Source organism: Strigops habroptila, chromosome 2 (genome assembly GCF_004027225.2).
Source record: "Strigops habroptila isolate Jane chromosome 2, bStrHab1.2.pri, whole genome shotgun sequence".
NCBI lineage: Eukaryota > Metazoa > Chordata > Aves > Psittaciformes > Psittacidae > Strigops > Strigops habroptila.
Genome location: NC_044278.2, coordinates 44,530,932 through 44,551,850, shown reverse-complemented (window position 1 = coordinate 44,551,850; position 20,919 = coordinate 44,530,932). Strand labels below are relative to the sequence as shown.

The following is a 20,919-nucleotide window of genomic DNA, read 5'->3' as shown; positions in this document are numbered from 1 at the left end:
TGTAAAATACAGCTGACTCTGCTCACTTTTATGGTACTAACACAAAAAAATTATACTCTTTTCCATGATGTTACGTTACGTTACGTTACGTTACGTTATGTTACAGCAGAGCTGGTAACACTAGAATGATACTCCTTCCATTTTGAATAAGTACATTAAAGAATAAGAAATATTGTTTTGCATTATGATTATTAAAAAATGAATTTTGCTGAAGCCCATTTATCAAGACAGTCAATACAACATACATTTGATCTATTGCCACACTGACCTACCTGTTAGATATTCGGGGTGGTAATGGTTCAGAAGCAGTCAGGACTTCACTAACCTCACTAACCATCCTTTCTACATCTTTTGGCTCTACTTTTCCAGCTGCTAAATCATTTTCTATTTTGGACACAATTTGCTCAGCTGTGGTGACACTAATGGTGGTATATACAGAAGTCGTGTATGTGGTAGCTGGTAGTATCTTTCCTGTGACAAAAGAAAAGTTGTGCATTTATTTAAACATTACATTCAACAAATGAAGTAACATTTGAGAAGCAGAAAAAATAAGTAGTTCTCTTGACCAACAAACCTTATCACAACTTGAAAGGTCTCTCAACATGTTGTGTGAAGCAGAATCCCCTTTTCTCCCTATCAATCAGCTACTTTGCAGACAGCAATACTTTAAATCTCGTGAAAACATAAAGCGAGGTTTCAAATGGCCAGCATTAATTCAACTTCTATTAATTACAAAGTTCCTCACATCAGGCCATTAGTCATGTTAAACAGTCTGTTATTTTGGATTTTTAACTACTAGATGCCTGAAAGTAGAATAAAATCAAGACAAGATCAGCAATTTAAAAAGAAGCTTGTAAAGATGTGTACAATCTTCGTAGGAAAATACATAGCCACCAAGAATATTCCTAATCAATAACAAAATTGTAAGGATGATCCAACATTGATTTGCAATATTTTAAATACTAGCTTAGTAAAAAAATTAGCTGCCTGGCTCAGTGACTTATTTTTTTCTATCAAAGGTACCTGTTGGGAACTTAGCACAGTACCTGTTTATCACAGTTACCAACCAATTTGTGGAGTGAGGTATCACTCATCATGGCCAAAGACATCAGAATATATTTTAGAATAAGTATACATCTCATGAGAGTTGTCTCAGGTTTTTCACAGTAACTGGAAGGTCACAGCTCAGATATATAATCTTGCTTAATAAAATTTAAAAGCAAATTCGATATATAGCCTTCAAATAAAAATAAAAAAAAAAGAAAAAAAATCATTTTACTTACCATATTTACCTGTGCTCCCTTTAGGCAGCCCGCCATGGTCATCAGCAGTAGAATGACGATGAGAAGCTGAGACAGCATGGTTGATAGGACTAACAGTAGGGGTCAAAGTTATTGTGAAAGGAGTAAGGGGAAGAATAGGTGCTGTAGTAGTGTTTTTGTAACTAGGAATAGATTGGGTTGAATCTGTAGCAGGATGAATTTTTGCATGAGATTTGGTGGTGGTAGCCTCAAAGGGGGAAACTGTTACTGACGGTTTGAGGGGAAGCTCAGAAGAGGAAACTGCAGAATGTTTAGTGAAACCTACAGAAGGAGAAATTATTGTAATCGGCTTGCTAAGATACACACCATCAGATTTAACTGAGAAAGCAGCATTAGTGACAGATTTTGCTGCAGGTGTGGAAATAGTGACAGATTTATGAGATGCCATGGAAGGAAAAGTTGGCACGGTAGGCTGAGCAAGAGACTCAGAAGATGAAAGTGTAGTGGTAACACTGGTGGCAGGCATAGAAGTTTCAGTAGTAGATGTGGTAGAAGCTTCAGAGAGAGTATTTGTAGTGGGAGAAGCAGAGAGAGTTTCAGAAGACATTTCTGTGAATGGTGGGATCAGTGGTCTAATTGTAGAGCTTTGTTTGGTGGAAAGCATAGTGGGGGAAATAAGAGTACTGGATTTGGGGGAAGTCTTTTTAGGGAGAGAACGAAAATGGGGGAAAGGAACCCATATAGAATGAGGTGGCACTTTTATAGTACTGCAAAAAAAAAAAAAAAAAAAAAAAAAGGCACAGAAACGCGTGTTAAATTTAACACTGTTTATATTTTAAAGAAAATGAGTTATCATATAGGAATATATGTGAAAGGTACAGACATAATAACAATAATATATATTTTAAAAGCAATTAGATTGGGTGTTTCATGCTCTAGTAACAAATACGAATTCTGTAACATTTTGAGAGTTCTTGCATTCTATTTTGCTCTATTTGTTAACTAGCAAGCCCATAAATACTACTGCTGCCTTTGCTGCTTGTTCTGGAGGTGACCTGGTGCTGAACACAAAAGCTATCTGCATCAAAAAAAAACCCCAAACCAACCAACAAACAAACAAGCAAACAAACAAAAAAAAAAACCAACAAAAAAAAAAATGGAAGAGAAGGGAAGGAAAGAGGGAAGAATGGGGAGGGAGCTATCTAGGAAAATGCTTGTCAGTTTGTTCTTGTGGAGTCCTTCCTGGCTATTACACTGCATCATGGAAATTGACTCTATTAAAGCACTGGGAAATCTAGGAAATAAGCAAGTCAGATTTTGTATTTATACTTACTACATTTGTAGTTCTTCAGCAGTCAACGAACAATACTTCGGGGATGAACAGCAGCACTGGTCTGAGATGACAAAGAAGGATTAACCAAGTTTACTCTGAAGCATAAAAATTGCTAATTGCTAAATAGTAAGCTTAAGAATTGCTAATTGCTAAATAATAAGTAGGATATTCAAATAAGCATGTGGTTTATGTTTTTGAAACAATAGTGTAAATTGCATAATTGCTTTTGAATTTTTTTTCTGAAATGACTTTTACAAAACAGATCTTGACCAGTCAGAATACTGAAATACCCCCAGATTTTTTCTCAATGCCTGACAAGTGCAGATGTCTTTTTTTGTTATTGTAAACAAACCAAAATGCAATGCTACATCTTCTGAAACAAAGAGAAAAATGGTATGAGTCACCACTTCATATTATCACAATATTGCTAAGAAATCTTGGCTACTTTATAAAGTTTTCAATTTAGATCACCATTTCAGTAACACAATTATGTCCTCAAGTAATTTTACACCTAATCCTTTCGAAGTTTGTTTTAATGGTGCGGTCAGAAATTTTATACTGAAGTTTTTTTAAAACATTTCTATCTTGCCCCTCCCAACCCCAAAATCAGAAGGCTGCATTTTTGATATATTTCTCTTGTTCAATGAAAAATTATTTTTATCTAAAAATATGTAACAATCTTTCCCTTCAGCTTCTTGGAGGTCATGTAAAGATAGAAAATTTAATCTGAAAGGTTCACTGTGATGAGACCATCTTTAAAGCATAACTTACCAAGTTGGCTTATTTCTGCTTTGTCTGTTAAACTGCTTATATTGTCTCTCTCAGCCAGCTTCATTATGAAATTGCAGTATATACTATAATGGGAAGAAAACCCTTTAGACTTAAGAAACAGATCTGACTCATCTTTATGATGCATGACACTAACATAAAATACTAACTGAAAGCACATTAACACAAATACTAAGTCTGAAAGCACATTTTTCCTAGGCTTTTTCAGATTTGGGGATATTTTTAATGCATATAAAACACTACGCCAGGCTACACAGAAGAGTAATACATCAGTTTGAGGCAGCTTCTTTTCTGTTTTCTCTATGACACTGTTGACTCTTAAATGAGGTCCTCCCTAATTAATATTAGCCATTTGTAAAGATAATAACATAATCTCCACTGTTGCTGTAAAGAACCTCACGAGAGTTGCTAGGTGTCCTAAGTGGCTATTGTCAGTGTATATTAAATCTCCATCACCTGGGGAAAGCTAGTGTTTTCTCACTTGGCTTTAGAGAGAACTTAAAGACCCATTTAAGCACGTAACTACATATTTACAATTATGGTTCGATGACTTGAAACCCTGCCTAAACTAGCAAACCTACAGTAAAATATCTTCAAAGTCAAACATAGAGGTGAATGAAAAGGCTACTTTATAAACTTAATAAACATAAAAGATGAAGTAGAACTTCTTTTCAGCTAACAAGAACGAAAAGAGTACCCTATACTGCCAGTATATGACATGAAAGTGTGATCTGACTTTCTGTCTATTACTGTTTCAGTGGTTTGGACTTTTCTTTTATCCTAACACAGGAAGATAAACCCCAAATTCAGGTATTTGGGGAAATGAAGTTCCACATTTTGTTTTAGAATAAAGTATTTCCAAGCTTATCAGTTTAAAGGCCCAGCAATTTAGTAGTGAGTAGCAATTAAACTGACAGACATTATGTACATTTCAGGGTTTTCTGGATCACCTCTGTGGAGCAGCCGTGCCATTCTGATACCACATGGCTTCCAAACTCTGAACTGGTTACTGTCACAGGCTTCCCCTGTCCTGAGGATTGCTGGTTTCCCAAGCCAACGAACAGCAACTTGGGATGTCGGACGCAATTTCCTCATAAACATTGCATTGTCTTTATAAGCTCTTTGGTGGTCACGAATCCCATAGCTTTAGTGGTTAAGTTGCTACATAACTCAGCTAATATAGAGATGCAGAAGAAATACAGCAGGCAAGCTGGTATTTCACCAGAAGACTAATGAAAAACAGTATAGTTTGGTAAAAAAAAAGAAGATATCCCTAATGCTAGGAGAATAATGGGATCAGAATTTCTTTGTCAGCCTACATGTATTTATCCAGTCTATTTATCAAACTTAACTTTCCTAGAAAGTTTGTTTTTATTTCTGTTACATAGCCATTCATACTTGATATATCAATATATGAGCTTGAAAATATATTAGCATTTAAAAAATTAACAACAAACCTCTGATTTTCTGCACTGCATTCCATAACAGAGGACTGTAATGACAAGTGAAAATAGATTGTTTTGTCAGGACAAAATAGGACTGATACTTAGATAATAAAGTTTTCCAAACAGTAACAACAATTAGTAATCTTACCTTACTTACTGCTTGCAAGGTTTTGTTGAACTCTGAAATTCTTTAAAATAAGAAGTTACCATTATGGAAAATTTCTACTTAGGTTTCTAAAAACAATTACAACAATATAATGAATAAAAGAAGCAATTACTGAGAAAAAAACCCCACCTAAACAAAATAACAGTTGATCAGTGTTTGGTTTTGGTTTGTTTTTTTTAAATCATTCCAGTTCCAATATTGTAAGACCACTTTTCAAAGGATTAAACATTTAAAAAGTTGTGTTTTAGTAATCACTCCACAAACAAAGTTTAAAGCTCTGTCATCACATATTTTAACACCAATCCACTTCTTTAAAAGTTAAAAGAACAAAAGACAAGTCTTAATGTTGTCTTTTTGCAAGCAAGCATTTTGAACAAAATTCTAAATTTATACTCAATTTTCACAGAAATAGAATGAGTAAGACATGTGCGTTTCTTCTACAAAAAAGACCTGTTGGCCAATTACATGTTCTTGATTTTCAGGGCAAGTTTTGGGAATAGCAGTAAATATTCATTCATTCAAACCTCTCCTTATGAAGACTGTGAAAGAAGAAACTACAGCAAAATAAAAAATATAGTTTTGGTTCCAAGAATACATATTAAAAAACATGCAGATATGAAAGTTCTCTTAGTAAATTTCCTATGAGACAGTCTGAATGCCTGAAATTATACAAACCATTTCTTCCTGAAGAGCAGAAGCCAGACTAGCATTCTCAACAATCCACAGCTCATGCCCCCAGGTATAGCTACTACTACTACTATTATTAACACCATCATCATATGAATAACAAGGCCTTTAGGCCTTGTTGAACCTCAAGGAAACTGAAGGACCTAAAACAAAATCAGCAAGCATACCATTTCTTAAAACAAACTCCAGTGGTACATAAAATAAAACCAAGACTTTTCTAATCAATATGAATTTTATGTTAAAGAACAGTAACTCACACTCCTAAGGTTTTTAAAGTGCGGGAATAATGCAGAATCTGCTAACCACACAGACCACTTAATCTTTCCCAAATATAACAAAGATTTCAATCCTTATTCAAAATTACTTACCTTGATTCTTCCAGGGTAGGTGCTGGAATTGCAATTAATTTTGTAACGTGATTGTTGGTTTTGTTATGAATCTGTTAGAAACAAAAATTCCACAGCTAAGTAAAACCAGTAAATTTTATTCTTAAAGAAACATGTTTGTTTCATACAAGTCTGGAATTCCAAAGATAAGAAGCACATTTTCTCATGAATACATTTCAACAAATATTTACCATGACATTCTTGTCACAACTTATGGAAGGAACTGGCTCATGTAGTGTAGTCTGAGTAACAGGATCTGTTTTGTGAAAGATATGGGCAAGAGGATAGTGACCTCACCATATCTCATACTGAAAAAAGAGGAATTTGGAATTTGGCTTAGTTTGCAACAAAGGCAGCTTAGACCAGACACTGAACAAACTTTCTAACTGTAAGTGCAGCAGTGGGACAAGTTCCAAAATAGACATAAGTAACCAACAGTGTAGAATCCTAGGAATAAGAAGTCAAGAACTGAGGTGAAAGGCATGGTAGAAATGATCTAAATGTATAGGATCTAACCTTAGGGCTGGAGAACACCGTAAGGTTTATTTAAATGCCCTTTTTAGATCTACATTCTTATGTTCTTCTGGTTGCCACGATGCAAGCAGCGAACACCATGATGAAAACATCATCTAACATGTATGGTATTGACATTACCTAAGAAATATTCTGCTAAAAAGTAGAAGAGTTTCAAGAGACAGTAAAACCATTTTTCTAATAGCAGTAGGCATAACATTAATATACTGGGATGGTTTCAGTATGCATTATTACCACTGAAACACAACATGACCCAGAGGTGGCTTTTGCCACGTGCCTACTCCTGCCCAACTCACTGCTTCATGCACACCTGTGCAGTAGCTCTCTGCAGTGATTTTGCTGACTACTCTCATGCTTGCAGAGACTGGCATGTCAAATTCCAGACTGAGTGCAGGCAGGGTTGTGTAGGAGAAAGATACAAGGCTCTTCACAAGTTAATGTCTTCTTTTTTCCCTAGCTTCAGTTTTCCATCTGTAACAACTAAACATTCTCATCCTCATAGTATTATCTCAATACTTTATAATCTATATGGTCCTTGCTTTGCATGATACTGTTTTTTTAAACCTCTGTTGTGTTGTATAAGTGGATACACTTGTGTCACATAGGCCTATTGCAAAATTAATAACTGATTAGCCACATGCCAAAAAGCATAGAACAATACCCTCTTTATGAGATTCTCATGATTAATTATTCCCAGGAAACAATCTAACTTAATTTATGCTCACACTGTTGCCATCCAATGATGACATCCTTGTCTCTAAATTGGAGAGACATCAATTTGATAGATGCACCACTCAGTGCATAAAGAACTGACTGGATGGCCGCATGCAGAGTTGTGGTAAACAGCTCAATGTCCAGTTGGAAACCTGTAATGAGTGGCGTCCCTCAGAGATTGGTGTTGGGACCTGTCTTACTCAACATCTTTGTCGGCAACATGGACAGTGGGATTGAGTGCGCCCTCAGCAAGTTTGCTGATGACTTCAAGCTGTGTGGTCGGTTGATACGCTGGAGGGAAGGGATGCCATCCAGAGGGACCCTGACATGCTTGAGAGGTGGGCCGATACCAACCTTATGAAGTTTAACCAAGCCAAGTGCAAGGTCCTACACCTGGGTCAGGGTAATCCCAGGCACAGCTACAGGTTGGGCAGAGAAGAGAGTCAGAGCAGCCCTGCAGAGAAGGACTTGGGGGTGTTGGTTGATGAGAAGCTTAACATGAGCCAGCTTCAGTGTGCTCTTGCAGCCCAGAAAGCCAACAATATCCTGGGCTGTATCAAAAGAAGCATGACCAGCAGGTCGAAGGAGGTGATCCTGCCCCTCTGCTCTGCTCTTGTGAGACCTCACTTGGAGTACTGCGTACAGTTCTGGTGTCCTCAACATAAAAAGGACATGGAGCTGTTGGAGCAAGTCCAGAGGAGAGCCACGAGTTTGATAATGGGGCTGGAGCACCTCCCGTATGAGGACAGGCTGAGAAAGTTGGGGCTGTTCAGCCTGGAGAAGAGAAGGCTGCATGGAGACCTCATAGCAGCCTTCCAGTATCTGAAGGGGGCCTATAAGGATGCTGGTGAGGGACCCTTCATTAGGGACTGTAGTGGTAGGACAAGGGGTAACGGGTTCAAATTTAAACAGGGGAAGTTCAGGTTAGATATAAGGAAGAAGTTCTTTACAGTGAGGGTGGTGAGGCACTGGAACAGGTTGCCCAAGGAAGTTGTGAATGCTCCATCCCTGGTGGTGTTCAAGGCCAAGTTGGACAGAGCCTTGGGCATCATGGTCTAGTATGAGGCGTCCCTGACCATGGCAGGGGGGTTGGAACTAGATGATCTTAAGGTCCTTTCCAATCCTAACTATTCTACAATTCTATGTTGCCTAAATTAATATCCAAAGGAAGACCCTATATGCGTGAATGTAAATTACTAATTAGGCAGTGCCTCTATCCAGACTTTCCAGGGCTTCTCCCTCCTTTCAGTGGCTACATAGAGAATACAGGCCCTTACTGTATGAAGTTTACTTAGTTGAATTCTAAAATTTAGCTGCAAAGCAACTGTTTAAGAGAGAGCGAGCAGATCCATCCACTGCAAACTATACTTGAAATAAAACAAAACTATACAAGCCATAACAGGAATTATGTTAAGGTATCAGTATTTTAAGTGTAGACAAAAAAACTGATTTCAACCTTCTGTACAATAAAGTTTTAAAAGAGAGAACACTTACTATTTCTACAGTTAGTGATGTGCTACTTTCTTCACTTTCCTGAAGTTTTACCTTCCCCACATAGAACACTAAAACCAAAACCAAAAAAGTTAAGAAAATCAACACTAAACCACATGATGTAAAATTACTTGAGAAATTAGAAATTCACTCTCTTGTGTTACAATAGAAGGGAAACAAGAGTACTTACACTAGCTTTTCTGATCATTCACTATTTTTGCAATTGTTCTTCCATCTCTTCACTTACTGTTTCCACAAATGAAATAGTCCAATAGCTTTCATTATTTTGACAGTTGTCTCTAAATTGTCTCTAGATTCCTCCTAGTTCCCACCCCCCAAACAGAAAAACCCCATTGCACATTACTATTAATACAACTCCAACTCCCACAGTGAGAATAAAATGTGTGGGTAAAGGCAAAGTGATACTCTGAAAATTATTCCCTAGGGGACTAAAGAACTTTCAGGATGTCACAATTCAAAGCATCATTCAGCACTCCTTGAGAGCTGGAAAGTCCATTTTGGAGACAAAACCGAACCTCCACGACACTTCTCTTCCTGCAGCCACACATCCAGAGAAGGCTATTGACGAAAGACCCATACAGGAATACATACATGCCACCACCCAAACCATCTAGCAGTTTAATCCATCAGTCAGTAGGGAAACTTGGGGTTGGGGGCAGTTACTTATTCTGCCTTTCTCATCTATAAAGTACTCTGCATATGGCTATTTGGCAGAAGTGACTTCATTTTCTTCAGTATTTCTCACAAAAAAGCCATTTATCAGTGTTTTGGACAGCAGCAACATGTAGCAACAAAATCTTCTCTTAATATGTTTTTGTTAACACACATAAACGGAACATCATGGCCCTTTCCACTTTCTTTTGTTTGTCTGTTCTGTCACATTATACTTTTAATACACACACAGGCTTTTACAATAATTCTCCTAAACAGTTTTTCAACTTCTATTCCTGATACAGTTAGCCTCAATACGGCAGGCACTAGCATCCACCACAGCATACTAGTTTCTTTTTTTCTCAGGTTTGTAATTCTTATTTGCAGCTATGTATCCTTTGATAAGAAACCAAAGGTAAAAAATACGATAGACTAAACATTACTTTAAAATACCCCCCCTTTTTTAAGTTATACAAAATCTCTCTAAATTCACAAGAGAATTTATTACAGAGCTAGCTTGTACATAACTAAAAGTTGATTTATTACTCAAAATAGAAAATAGTTAGACTTTTTTTTAAGAAAAAAAGGAGAGAAAACTACCAACCTGAAAAATTACAAACAGGTGTTATGTTGCATACAATGGTTTCTCCTGCTATAGTTTTTGGGGGGACAAAAAAAATCTAATGAGTAAAAAAGTTGAATTTAAACCCAGTACTGACAAACATACATATTTACAATCATTCCAACGTTTTAAATGTAAAGATCTTTACCTTTTAGAAATATTTCACTGTCTAGTCTTCACTTCTTTAGGTCACTTACACAACATTTTTCAAGACTTAGTATTCAGAGTGAAACACGCTGGCTTTGATTAATTAATTTTGAATCATTTTCTGTAACAGTTTCCATGGAAGACCAAAACGAAAATGGTTGGTTGTCGAGTTTTTGGTAGTTTGTTTGTTTGGTTTTTGGTTTTGATTTTTAATGAAAATAAAACAGAAATCAGCATATCATAAATAAACTCTTCAAATATCACCATATTCAATCACTAGGTGGTACATTGTCTGCTTCTGAGGATCCTACTATGGCTACTTATGATAGAATGAAACTATAACTGTTCGACCTTATAGAATTCAAACTATGATAACAGCAAGCATGTATACTCTCATCTAGTAGAACATGTCTTTAGTTAGTTACGGCAAGCTTTTGGCTGCTCCCATATTTTTAATACTACCTACACAGCAAAGAAATCACATGGTTCCCATTAAGGGTACTGTAAACAGATGGTTCTGTTGTATAAACTCAAAACATAGGACTACAAAGATATTTGCATCTGAGACAAAACTCCTACACTTGTTCATAAAAACAACATAGCAGCACAACTTTCCTTTCTTAAGCAGATAGATTGGCCTCCATCGACAGAAAAACAAATGCTATTTTCTCTGCTGTTATCATTAGCTTGTACCAAATAATAGAAATATTTAAAATTTTTTACTGTGTGGTACAAATATTTGCCTGTTGTAGCTTGATGCTTTGTCAATTTCATCACCATCAACAAACAACCATCAGAGGGTATGGATTGTAACCTGGTGGCAATACTCAAATTATTAGAAAACATTATTTTCAGGCAGTAATAAGTTTGCCTTCCCTTTGGTGTTGGCAGTTGTCAGTGAAATAGTTATGAAAACTATATCAGCACTTTTTTTTTTTAAACAATCCTTAAAGAAATAAAATGTTAATAAATAACTGAATTTGTCAAAATTGTCAACTACATAAAGAATAACACTTACAAAAACCCAACACAAAATCCAGGAGTGACACAAAAGTGAAAACTAACATCAGTCTTTTCTCTTTACAGAGCATCCACTGGTGTGACACCTAATCTCACTTAGGATCTCTGCATGCCACCAAAATGCACAAAACAGCAATATGGAGGATAAAAGATCAAAAATCACTAGTGCTTCCAGCCCTCAAAGATCATCAGATAACATAACTGCAAACTTCCTGCAGGTCACATTCACGCAGTCCAATTATACTAGTCAGTATGGCTGCAAGTCAGTTTTAATACCACTTGCACTAATTCAGTTCAAATACATTCTAATCGGTCTATCAGGCTCCTACCTGGATAATAAAAAATTAATTCAGCCTACTCCTATAGACTGGACCTGCCCTGAGAATATCGTGACTGGATTCATTCTGCTTCAATCCACTAAAAGTCATGAGGATTTTTTTTTTTAAGCAAGCATGGTCCCTGAGGTTGTGTTTCTTACATCTCTGTGGTAACCTGCTGCTCTGACTTGTAAAATAACCAAACTCTTCTGTATGTGGCCATCTAGGCAAGCACTGCAGAATTAAACCTTCTACCGGACTGGAGATCAATATGACATAAGGCAGACTGCTAATACGACACACCATAATACCAAGGAAAAAGATCCTTTTAAAAATATTTGGGAGCAGACTTCCTAAACTCATACACACTTAAATTTTGAGGAGCATAAAAGAAGACAAGTGGGGATATATGAATCCTACCTGGTGTTACAGTGGAGTAATCATCAGTAATGTTAAGAGCCTCTGTTAAATCAAAAAAAAAAAAAGTTTTAAAATTAAGTTTTCACATTTTAACTTAAAAATATGATATGAAATACATGTCACAAAAATAAGTTTCCTACTTTCCACTTTAGACTCTGTCTTTCCAGGAGAAATGGGAAATAAAAAGCACTGTTCAGAGTGAGATCCATCCAATCTAATGTTTATGTCCCCTTATGAGCTAGATACTCTAGGCTCCCTTTATTCAGTTGAGAAAGTGATGCTTTTAAGGTTATGATTCACATTTAACCTATTCTACATGAGCATTTCAGCATAAGATGAATCATGTTCTAAAAACATGTCTTTCTGTCCATCAACTATGAAGAATAGCAGGATATCTAGCTCATATACAGACATGTAGGAATCTGTACTGAGAAGGGATGAGCCTATTCCTTGTTTTCAAATACAAACATCAGGAAAAAAACGAGGCAGCAAGTTCTGATTGAGTCTTTAGTGATCCTATTTGGCAACTCATTGCAAGAACATATAGAGAATCATAGAAGCAAGAACATGTATCATGTCCCTTTAAGGAAAGGAGTGTATATTTCAGTTCTATAAAGACTTTCAATAGCATCAGAAAGTATATAAAACATTCTATATATAGATATATCAAAAAACTACATACTTGCTAAACATAAATATCCCCAGTTTGGGCTTTGGTAAGCAATGTATTATTTTGAATAAAAAGGAAAGCTCAGTGTCAGTTAAATGCTATTCAAAACCCTACCCATGTAGACTTAATACAGATTGTAGATAAATAAAATTTTAAGATCATGTAAGAAAATAATTTGAACTAAACAAATCACAGTTATTAAAACCCCCAAAGTTTCATGAATGCAACAAGTATCTCCCTTCAGACCTTACTCTCTTCATGCTATTTCTCACCTGCAGTTTGTGTAGTCTTCTCCGAAGCCATATCTGAAAAAGAAAAATAACAGTAAAAACAATTAAAAAAACCCAATAAAAACCAAATAGAATGAAAATCTATAAAATCTAAAAAATAATAGTAATAAAAAAAAAAATCTAAATCTAACTAAATCTAAGTAAGAGAAACATTAAGAAAGTCTTGCCTGAAAGGTTAATAGGATACATGATATAAGTAATAATAGAGGATTCTGGGGGAAAAAAAGGATAAAAGAAGTTAAAACTGTATTAATAAAATATTTTATTTCTACAATTTTTGGAGAAAAAAGATGCAAAACTTTGAATATATTATTTATCTAAAATCCATTTTAAAAGCAACTGTGTTGTTTCTTAAAAATGTTCACATTATTTCAATATAAGTATTTGAAATAATGCTCACATTATGTAAAAAATCTGAGTAACTGAATAGCAACAGCTTGTAATGGAGTTCTTTCAGAGAAGATCCTTTACTGATTTCATTCTTTTAGAAGATTCAGATGAATTTGGCACACCCAATAGTGATAAGTGCTTAGCCCCAAGGATCTTTTCCTGCACAAAGTCATGAGCAGAGATGACACGCTGGGTCTGGCAAACTGTGTCTTAAAAAAAAGCTGGTTTTGACAGTAACCATATATAAATAAAATAGAGTAAGAATGCAAAATTTTTTTAGCTACATCAAAAGAAGAAAAAAAAAGAAAATTACATCAAGACATAGAAGAAAATTTAAATATTGCTTAGGAAACATGTGCTTAGTAAGCATATTTTAGGTACCAGCGCAGGAATACAAGGTGGTTAGAGGACTGCTTTATATCACTCCAATATAATAACTTTGTGACTTTTTTAAAATGGGTCAAAGCAGCTTCATAGCAGAAGAACACTCTGCTTTCCAAACTTCTTTACTAAAAGCATTGCTATCATTAGTAGCAGCAGTATCTTAAGTATAATAAATGAAAGTTGGTGGCTCTGCATAAAGAGAGTTGCGTATCAATACAAAAAAGCAATCGACTTCATAACATGGAAAGGGAGATTTTCTTTCTGATTATATATAACAATTATATATATTACTATAATAAATAAATATATAATGACCAAATAAGCATATTTGGTTCTTAAGTAACAATACTGAAGACAAATTATTTTCTAAGGCAACTAACAAGCAGCCAAAATATGAGGAATCTGAGTGAAAACTAAATGCTGATTTCATCTGTTCTATTTGGCTTGATATAAACTACAACAAATATTGAATTGGCTGCAGTTGTTAAAGATTAACCACTCCCAGAGAAAGACTGTATCTGCAAAAAACCAAAAGCATGTGTGTTTGTGTCTGAATTATTTCTTTTCTCCAGAGCCTGATATGTCAGTATAGATTAAGCAAGAAAGCTTTCACACAGCTTTTTCTGTGCGTCTACATTTTTCATTTAAAAAAAAAAAAGCTTTCATAGACGATGTTCATCACCTCTGGCCCCAGAAGTTACTAGTCTCATGTGTGTATGTGTGTGCACGTGCATGCAGTATATCACACCACATGAAATGACATACGCACATCTGCTAGAGTGGGAGATGTAAGTGAGCTCTCTCACTACAGTGCTTCTCCTCTGCCATCTCTGCAAACTGTTCGCTCTTCAGGTTACTGGACAAAGGCCTCCTGATCAAACAACTTGTCCCTCCTTTGCCCCCAAGCATCACTGTCACAAACCATGAGTGATCCTATAAGGTAAGCTATTTTATTATAAAGTAGAATGAAGAAATTAATTTACTCTTCAAAAATAAACAGTAAAAATCTTAAGTGTTGGAACTTATTTACATTACAATTTTTCTGCATTACGTCAGACCAAAGCAGATTTACCTATCAGGAAGTTACAAACATTGCAGTAACCAGTAAAGTCCTGATTTTCTTACCAGAAATGGTTGTTACAGCCGATTCTCCCGAATCATCACCTTTTTTTTCGGGGGGGGGGGGGGGAGGGAGGAAGGAGAAGAAAAAAAGAAAACATAATGAAGTTCCTAACACATACATAACCATCCTCAGCAGCCTTTCCTCATGTATCAAAAGTTTACTGCGTTCACCAGAAGAGGGCAACACCTGCTTACCAGAAGAACACTTCTAGGTTGTCAAAAGAGGCAGATGTAACAATTTCTGATGAAAAAAAATTACCATTTTTATGAGTTCAAATAGAATTCACCTGAAGACGATTTCTTTTCAACAAATACTGGACGGTTTGCATTGTATAATGTTAAGAAAATAAAAATAATTGACCCAAGATATGTGCCACACTAGCCTGAAAGCCACAGACCTACCCTGGGTGTCTTGCTAATTCTGGGAATGGGAATCAAGCATACATAACAAGATGGCTATAGTTGGGTACAAAGAACTCTTCTCAGACTTTGTATAATAACACTGAGACTTGACAAATTTATCCCATACATACCTGTTCTTTTTTCTATCCTTCAAAGAACAGCAATCCAAAAAGCTAATTCAAGTTTGAACCTCTGATCGTGATAGCAGCCAGCCAACTATTTATATAGCAAACGCCACCCACTAAATCTTGAATGTTGTTACAGTTGGTATTTTGATCAAAAAGAAATTAGGAAATTTGGTATCTCGTTCACAGAGCAACTTCAAAATTAGCCCTTTCATTCACTGAGTGGTATTTGACAGTGCCATTGACAAACTGAGTCACAGTTATCACAGATACATAACCTAAAGAACAGCTGGCTGCAAATATAAAACAATATTTACAAACATATACTTAAGGTATTTCAGCTCAGCATCTTCTCTCAAAACTCAAGTCATCCTATAACGTTACTTACAATACACTAATTATACTGTAAAGTCTTTCCTGTTGTAGAAGAGGTAAGTCAGAGATACCAAAAGTCCCTGCAGAAACCCAGAATTTTTCAGTTAAATATAGTTAACAAGGAGTTTCTGAAATGCTAATCACTCCATGATTCCTTGCTCAGACTATTTTGCTTGCTTTAATGAAAACTAGTAATAGCTTCTTTCCAAAGGATAAATACAAATTTAATTTTTGCAATGAAAGGAGAATCAGCCCATCTCAGTGACCTTTATTTCATTTTCTCTGGAAAATTAATGATGCTATTTGCATGATGAAATATACTAATAAGCCACAAGGATGATATGGATAATTAATTTGCAAATGTTTGCATATTCTTAACTATCTCCATGAATTAAAAAATAACAGCAGCAGCAATTTTCCTACTCACTTTCTAAAACATAAGAACAATGCAGAAAAAAATTACACAGAACCCTCATATACCTGTTAAATCTCTTCTGCCAGGCAGCGTAGCAGCAGTTTCAACTACAAAGGAAGAAGATTTTTTAGGAGCAGAAGTTTTTATATACATTTTTACAGATGCATATATACAAATACTTTTTTAAACACAACCATTTTACATGTGCTACTCACCTCAATTCAAGCTGGTTTGCAAAACTGTTCTGCATCCATTGAAAAATGTATGTCAAGTTTTTTTGAAAGCTGGAATTTTAACTCTTTTGAGTTAAATTTTTCACTCAGTTTATCACTTTTATCCTTATGGAAGACACAGATTAGCCTGTGAGCCTTCCCACTGCCCTTCCATTGCCAACGTCTTCAGAAACCCTTTCAGCACATTTGCTAGAGTGAAGATGAAGTAGACCAAATAGCAGCAACCAAAAATATAACAGGTACACACACCTGTACTTTCATGCAACTATTTTTGCAAAAATGAGGAAATGCTGATGAAGTATTCAAAAAGCGAAATTTTATTAATTCAAAGAGAAACAGAGAAATTAAACAAACAAACAAACAAAAAGCATGATGCAGGAAAGCTGGGTAGGACATTATTCCATACATACTTACAAATTACATGAGACGTGCTTTGAGAATACATCTACATCATGATGTGCGCATACCTCATGTAAACACTCACAGGCCCAAGAAATGCACGACCAAAGAACATTTAAACAATGAGCAGGTAGATCAGGGTGTAGGAGACCTGCATGAATGAACAAGGAACTGCTCTCGAAACTCAAACACAAGCAAGAGATATACAGGAGGTGGAAACAGCGACAGGCCACTTGGGATGAATACAGGGATGTCGTCAAGAGTATGCAGAAATTTGATGAGGAGAGCCAAAGCCCATTTGGAATTATATCTGGCTGCCAAAGACAACAAGAAGGGTTTCTTCAAATACATCAGTAGTAAAAAGGAAAACTAGGGAAAAAGTAGGCCCGCTATGGAATGCAGCAGAGACCCTGGCAACAGAGGACACAGAGAAGGCAGAGGTACTAAACGTCTTCTTTGCTTCAGTCTTCTATGCCAAGGCCAGCTTTCAGGAATCCCTGACCCAGGAGACCAGGGAGAAGATCTGGAGAAAGGAATTCTTTCCTGAGAGTTGGGTTAGAGATCATTTATACACATTTGACATCCATGAGTCCATGGGCCCTGACAGGATGCACCCATGAGTGCTGAGGAAGCTGGTGGATGTCACTGCTAGGCCACTCTTGATCATCTTTGAAAGGTCACAGCAATCAGAAGCAAATGTCACCACAGTCTTCAAAAAGGGCAAGAAGGAGGACCCTGGGAACTACAGGCCAACCAGTCTCACTTCAATCCCTGGAAAGGTGTGGAACAGCTCATCATGGAGGCCATCTCTAAGCACGTGGAAGATAAGAAGGTGATCAGGAGTAGTCAGCATAGATTCACCAAAAGAAAATCATGCTTAACCAATCGGGTTGCCTTCTACCATGGTTCAACTGGCTGGATAGATGAGGGGAGAACAGTGGATGTTGCCTACCTGGACTTCAGCAAGGCTTTTGGCACTGTCTCCCATAATATCCTCATAGCCAAGCTCGGGAAGTGTGGGCTGGACGAGTGCATTGTGAGGTGGATTGAGAACTAGCTGAATGGCAGGACTCAGAGGGTTGTGATCAGTGACACAGAGTCTAACTGGAGACCTGTAACTAGTGGTATCCCCCAAGGGCCAGTACTGGGTCCAGTATTGTTTAACTTGTTTGTCAGTGACTTGGATGAATGGATGTAGTGCCTCCACAGCAAGTTTGCTGACAATGCAAACTGGGAGAAGTGGCTGATACTCCAGTACTAGAGAGCGACCTGGGCGTTCTGATGGACAACAAGTTGTCCATGGGCCAGCAACAAAGTGGCCTTGCAGTCAAGAAGGCCAATGGTATCCTGCGCTGCCTTAAGAAGAGCATTGCCAGCAGGTTGCAGGAGGCAATTCTCCCTCTCTTCTCAGCCATGGTGAGGCCCCACCTGGAATGCTGTGTCCAGTCCTGAGCTCCTCAGTTCAAGAAAGACATGGAGCTCCTGGAGCAAAGGGCTACTAAAATTATTAAGGGTCTGGAGCATCTCTCATAATGGCATGAATAATCAGAGGGATACTTTTTTCTGGATACAAATCTAATCATGACTTCTCTTACGGCATGATATTCACATGCCTGCAGTTGCTAGAAATTACCAGTGAGCACAAGTCTTCTTCCTGATCAAGGTGCAGAATTAAGTTTACTAACCAAGTCTTTTATCAGAGTCACTTTTGCACACAGAAAGGGGGAAGGAGGAGATGCTGTCATACATTATTTAATTTCACTTACATTTGTCAACCCTCCTCCTTTGTTGTGTTTAAGAATTAGAAAAGAAAGTGAATAGGGCTTTATTTTTCTTTATTTCCCTTACATTGTTTGCTATTGGTAAGAGGAAGAAAATCCTTCCGTATATGAAACCTCATTTTATTTGCTTCATGCATTTTTATTTGCAACACTGTTAGTTTAGGATCATCAAATCAACATACCAAATATTCTATTGTAAAACATAGTATTATATATATTAGTAATACTTTTCTATATTTTCTCTAATAGGGAATATTTCAGCAATGAATAGGCAAATAACATTATTCGGTATTGTTCTTTCCTTTTGTTGGTGCAAGCGAGACAGAATAGGTCCCCACAAGAACTATTTGTTTCTGAAGGAAAAGGCAACTCCATTAGATAAGTACCAGTATCTGTTACTAACATGCATCATTGGAAACAAAAGCAGCATGCCCCTTAATGTCTTCATATCACTTTGTACTGTTCTGACACAAACAGCTTGGTAAACCAAGACTGTATAGGCAGAGGAAACTGTTCCACTGGTATAAAACCTGTTTAGCAACTCCTGCCATCGCTCCATACCACAGCTGCAAAAAGCTTACCTGGGAACAAGTCTTTGCATTGTGACAACATTCATTTCCCATATGACTTTGTATGACAGTGGGAACCACTCTAACTTTAGCAGTTCCAGTCTGGTAGGAGACTAAATCCTTGAATAACAGTACTTAAGCCTAAATCCACAAAGTGACATAACTCAGAGAGATACCAGTGCCTGGCCCTGTCTACAAAACAGCCTTGTGCTTACAGCATTCCTTAGAATGACTGAGCTTAACTAACAGTCTACTGGCTTTTTTAGGGTGGGATGATCTTCACATCTCCTGCTGAAGCTGTTCTATCAAGCAAAGCAGAATTCAAAACTCAATTCACCCAAAGGGAAAGAAAAGAAGAAGGAAGTTTTGTAACACACTGGTCAAGATGGGATGGTTCTGGTCCCTGTACCAAAGGCATTGTCACTCATAGCATGCCTTTTTGTTTAGTAACTTCGAGGGTACAGAAAAAGCCCTTGAAGTATGAACAATGTACAATGTTCTATCTCCAACTGGAAGAATTAAAAATATCATTTTCTTCTCCCTAGTGCCAATCTGATTTATGATCAGTACACACTTTCTCAAAATTTTTGGAAAGGCAGTACCCTTTCTGATTCACCTGTCTTCAGGCAACCCACTCTGCCAGCAAAAGTTCAATTTTTCCAGGGTGGAGGAGTGAGAAATAGCTAGAACCTGGCTGCAGATAACAACATCATGAAAGAACTAAGTTACTGGCAGCTGCTTCTTACTCCCCTATTTCAGTGCTGTTTTACCCAGCACCTCATGATCACCTTTAAACTTTTGCAGAAAGCATCCTTTGAGCAAGCCTGAGACAACAACTAAAGTGCTTTCTTAGGGGAAGGAGAAAAAGAGTCTGAACTGTAGTGCACTAGAGAGCTCACATGGACACCCACCCTGCCCAGTCTGTGTGGTGTGGAGGAGCAGGGATGGTACAGCGAGAAGGGTCATGCATGCTGGCCTGTGAATCTCAGGAAACTTGGTGACAGAATGTAAGGAGCAGTTGCTTCATAGCCGGGTCCAGACATGAAATTTCAACCAGGTCAGCTCTCACAAATAGATCATCAGCAGAATCTGAATGGAGGAATCCCAAGGGACACCTTGGTCTCCCTATGCTGCACTACTTGGCTGACATCACAGAATAGCATTAGATAACCACAACTGTGTATTGCTGATAAGATCAGCTTTGGCTTACAAATACGAACAAAAATACCAGGAAATTAGTAAAAAATATAGATTTTCTAAATAAGATGCGATAGCAAACATAGCGTTGAAAGTTTTTCACCAAAAATTCAAGTGATTCAGACAGGGAAATTGATTTGCAGTAAAAACTCCCTCCAGAAATGACAAAGTGGAAGCTCTTATTCCAAATAGATACATACCACTTTCTGGGGGGGGGGGGGAAATCACCCCAAAAAAACCCCAAAACAAAAAAAAACCAAACAAAAAACCCCCCACGCAATTAAAAAAAAAAAAAAAAAAAAACCACCAAAAAACAAAAAACCAAAAAGACCAACAAAAAAACTCCAAACCAAAACAAGAAAACAAACCAAAACCAAACCAAAACAACCCCAACCATTTTAGATGAAAAAGTTAATTCCACACTGCATTTTTAGTTCAATGCAAATTATTTTCAAAACATTCTCATAGGCAACAGTTATCAGTATGTATTACATCAGTTACCAGCACTGTGCAGCAACTACCATCCATTTGTGTTCAGTGTTACCAGGATACAACCATATGA

General features: G+C 36.9%; 1 protein-coding gene across 4 annotated transcripts in view; it reads right to left on the bottom strand.

The window, feature by feature from the left end:
• The window catches only part of ADGRG2 (adhesion G protein-coupled receptor G2), a 61,010-nt gene that overhangs the window by 15,502 nt on the left and 24,589 nt on the right, over positions 1–20,919 (bottom strand). For 3 of the 4 annotated variants that reach the window (XM_030477334.1, XM_030477335.1, XM_030477337.1), the window contains 13 exons: positions 16,244–16,285; positions 14,865–14,903; positions 12,948–12,980; positions 12,006–12,047; positions 10,084–10,131; positions 8,811–8,878; positions 6,051–6,121; positions 4,978–5,017; positions 4,842–4,876; positions 3,367–3,449; positions 2,596–2,656; positions 1,284–2,029; positions 273–471 (listed from right to left, as the gene is read on the bottom strand). In XM_030477334.1, coding sequence (XP_030333194.1) covers positions 273–471; positions 1,284–2,029; positions 2,596–2,656; positions 3,367–3,449; positions 4,842–4,876; positions 4,978–5,017; positions 6,051–6,121; positions 8,811–8,878; positions 10,084–10,131; positions 12,006–12,047; positions 12,948–12,980; positions 14,865–14,903; positions 16,244–16,285 — 1,507 coding nt within the window. The remainder of the gene's footprint in view (positions 1–272; positions 472–1,283; positions 2,030–2,595; positions 2,657–3,366; positions 3,450–4,841; positions 4,877–4,977; positions 5,018–6,050; positions 6,122–8,810; positions 8,879–10,083; positions 10,132–12,005; positions 12,048–12,947; positions 12,981–14,864; positions 14,904–16,243; positions 16,286–20,919) is intronic. The other variant, XM_030477336.1, reaches the window with a different exon arrangement.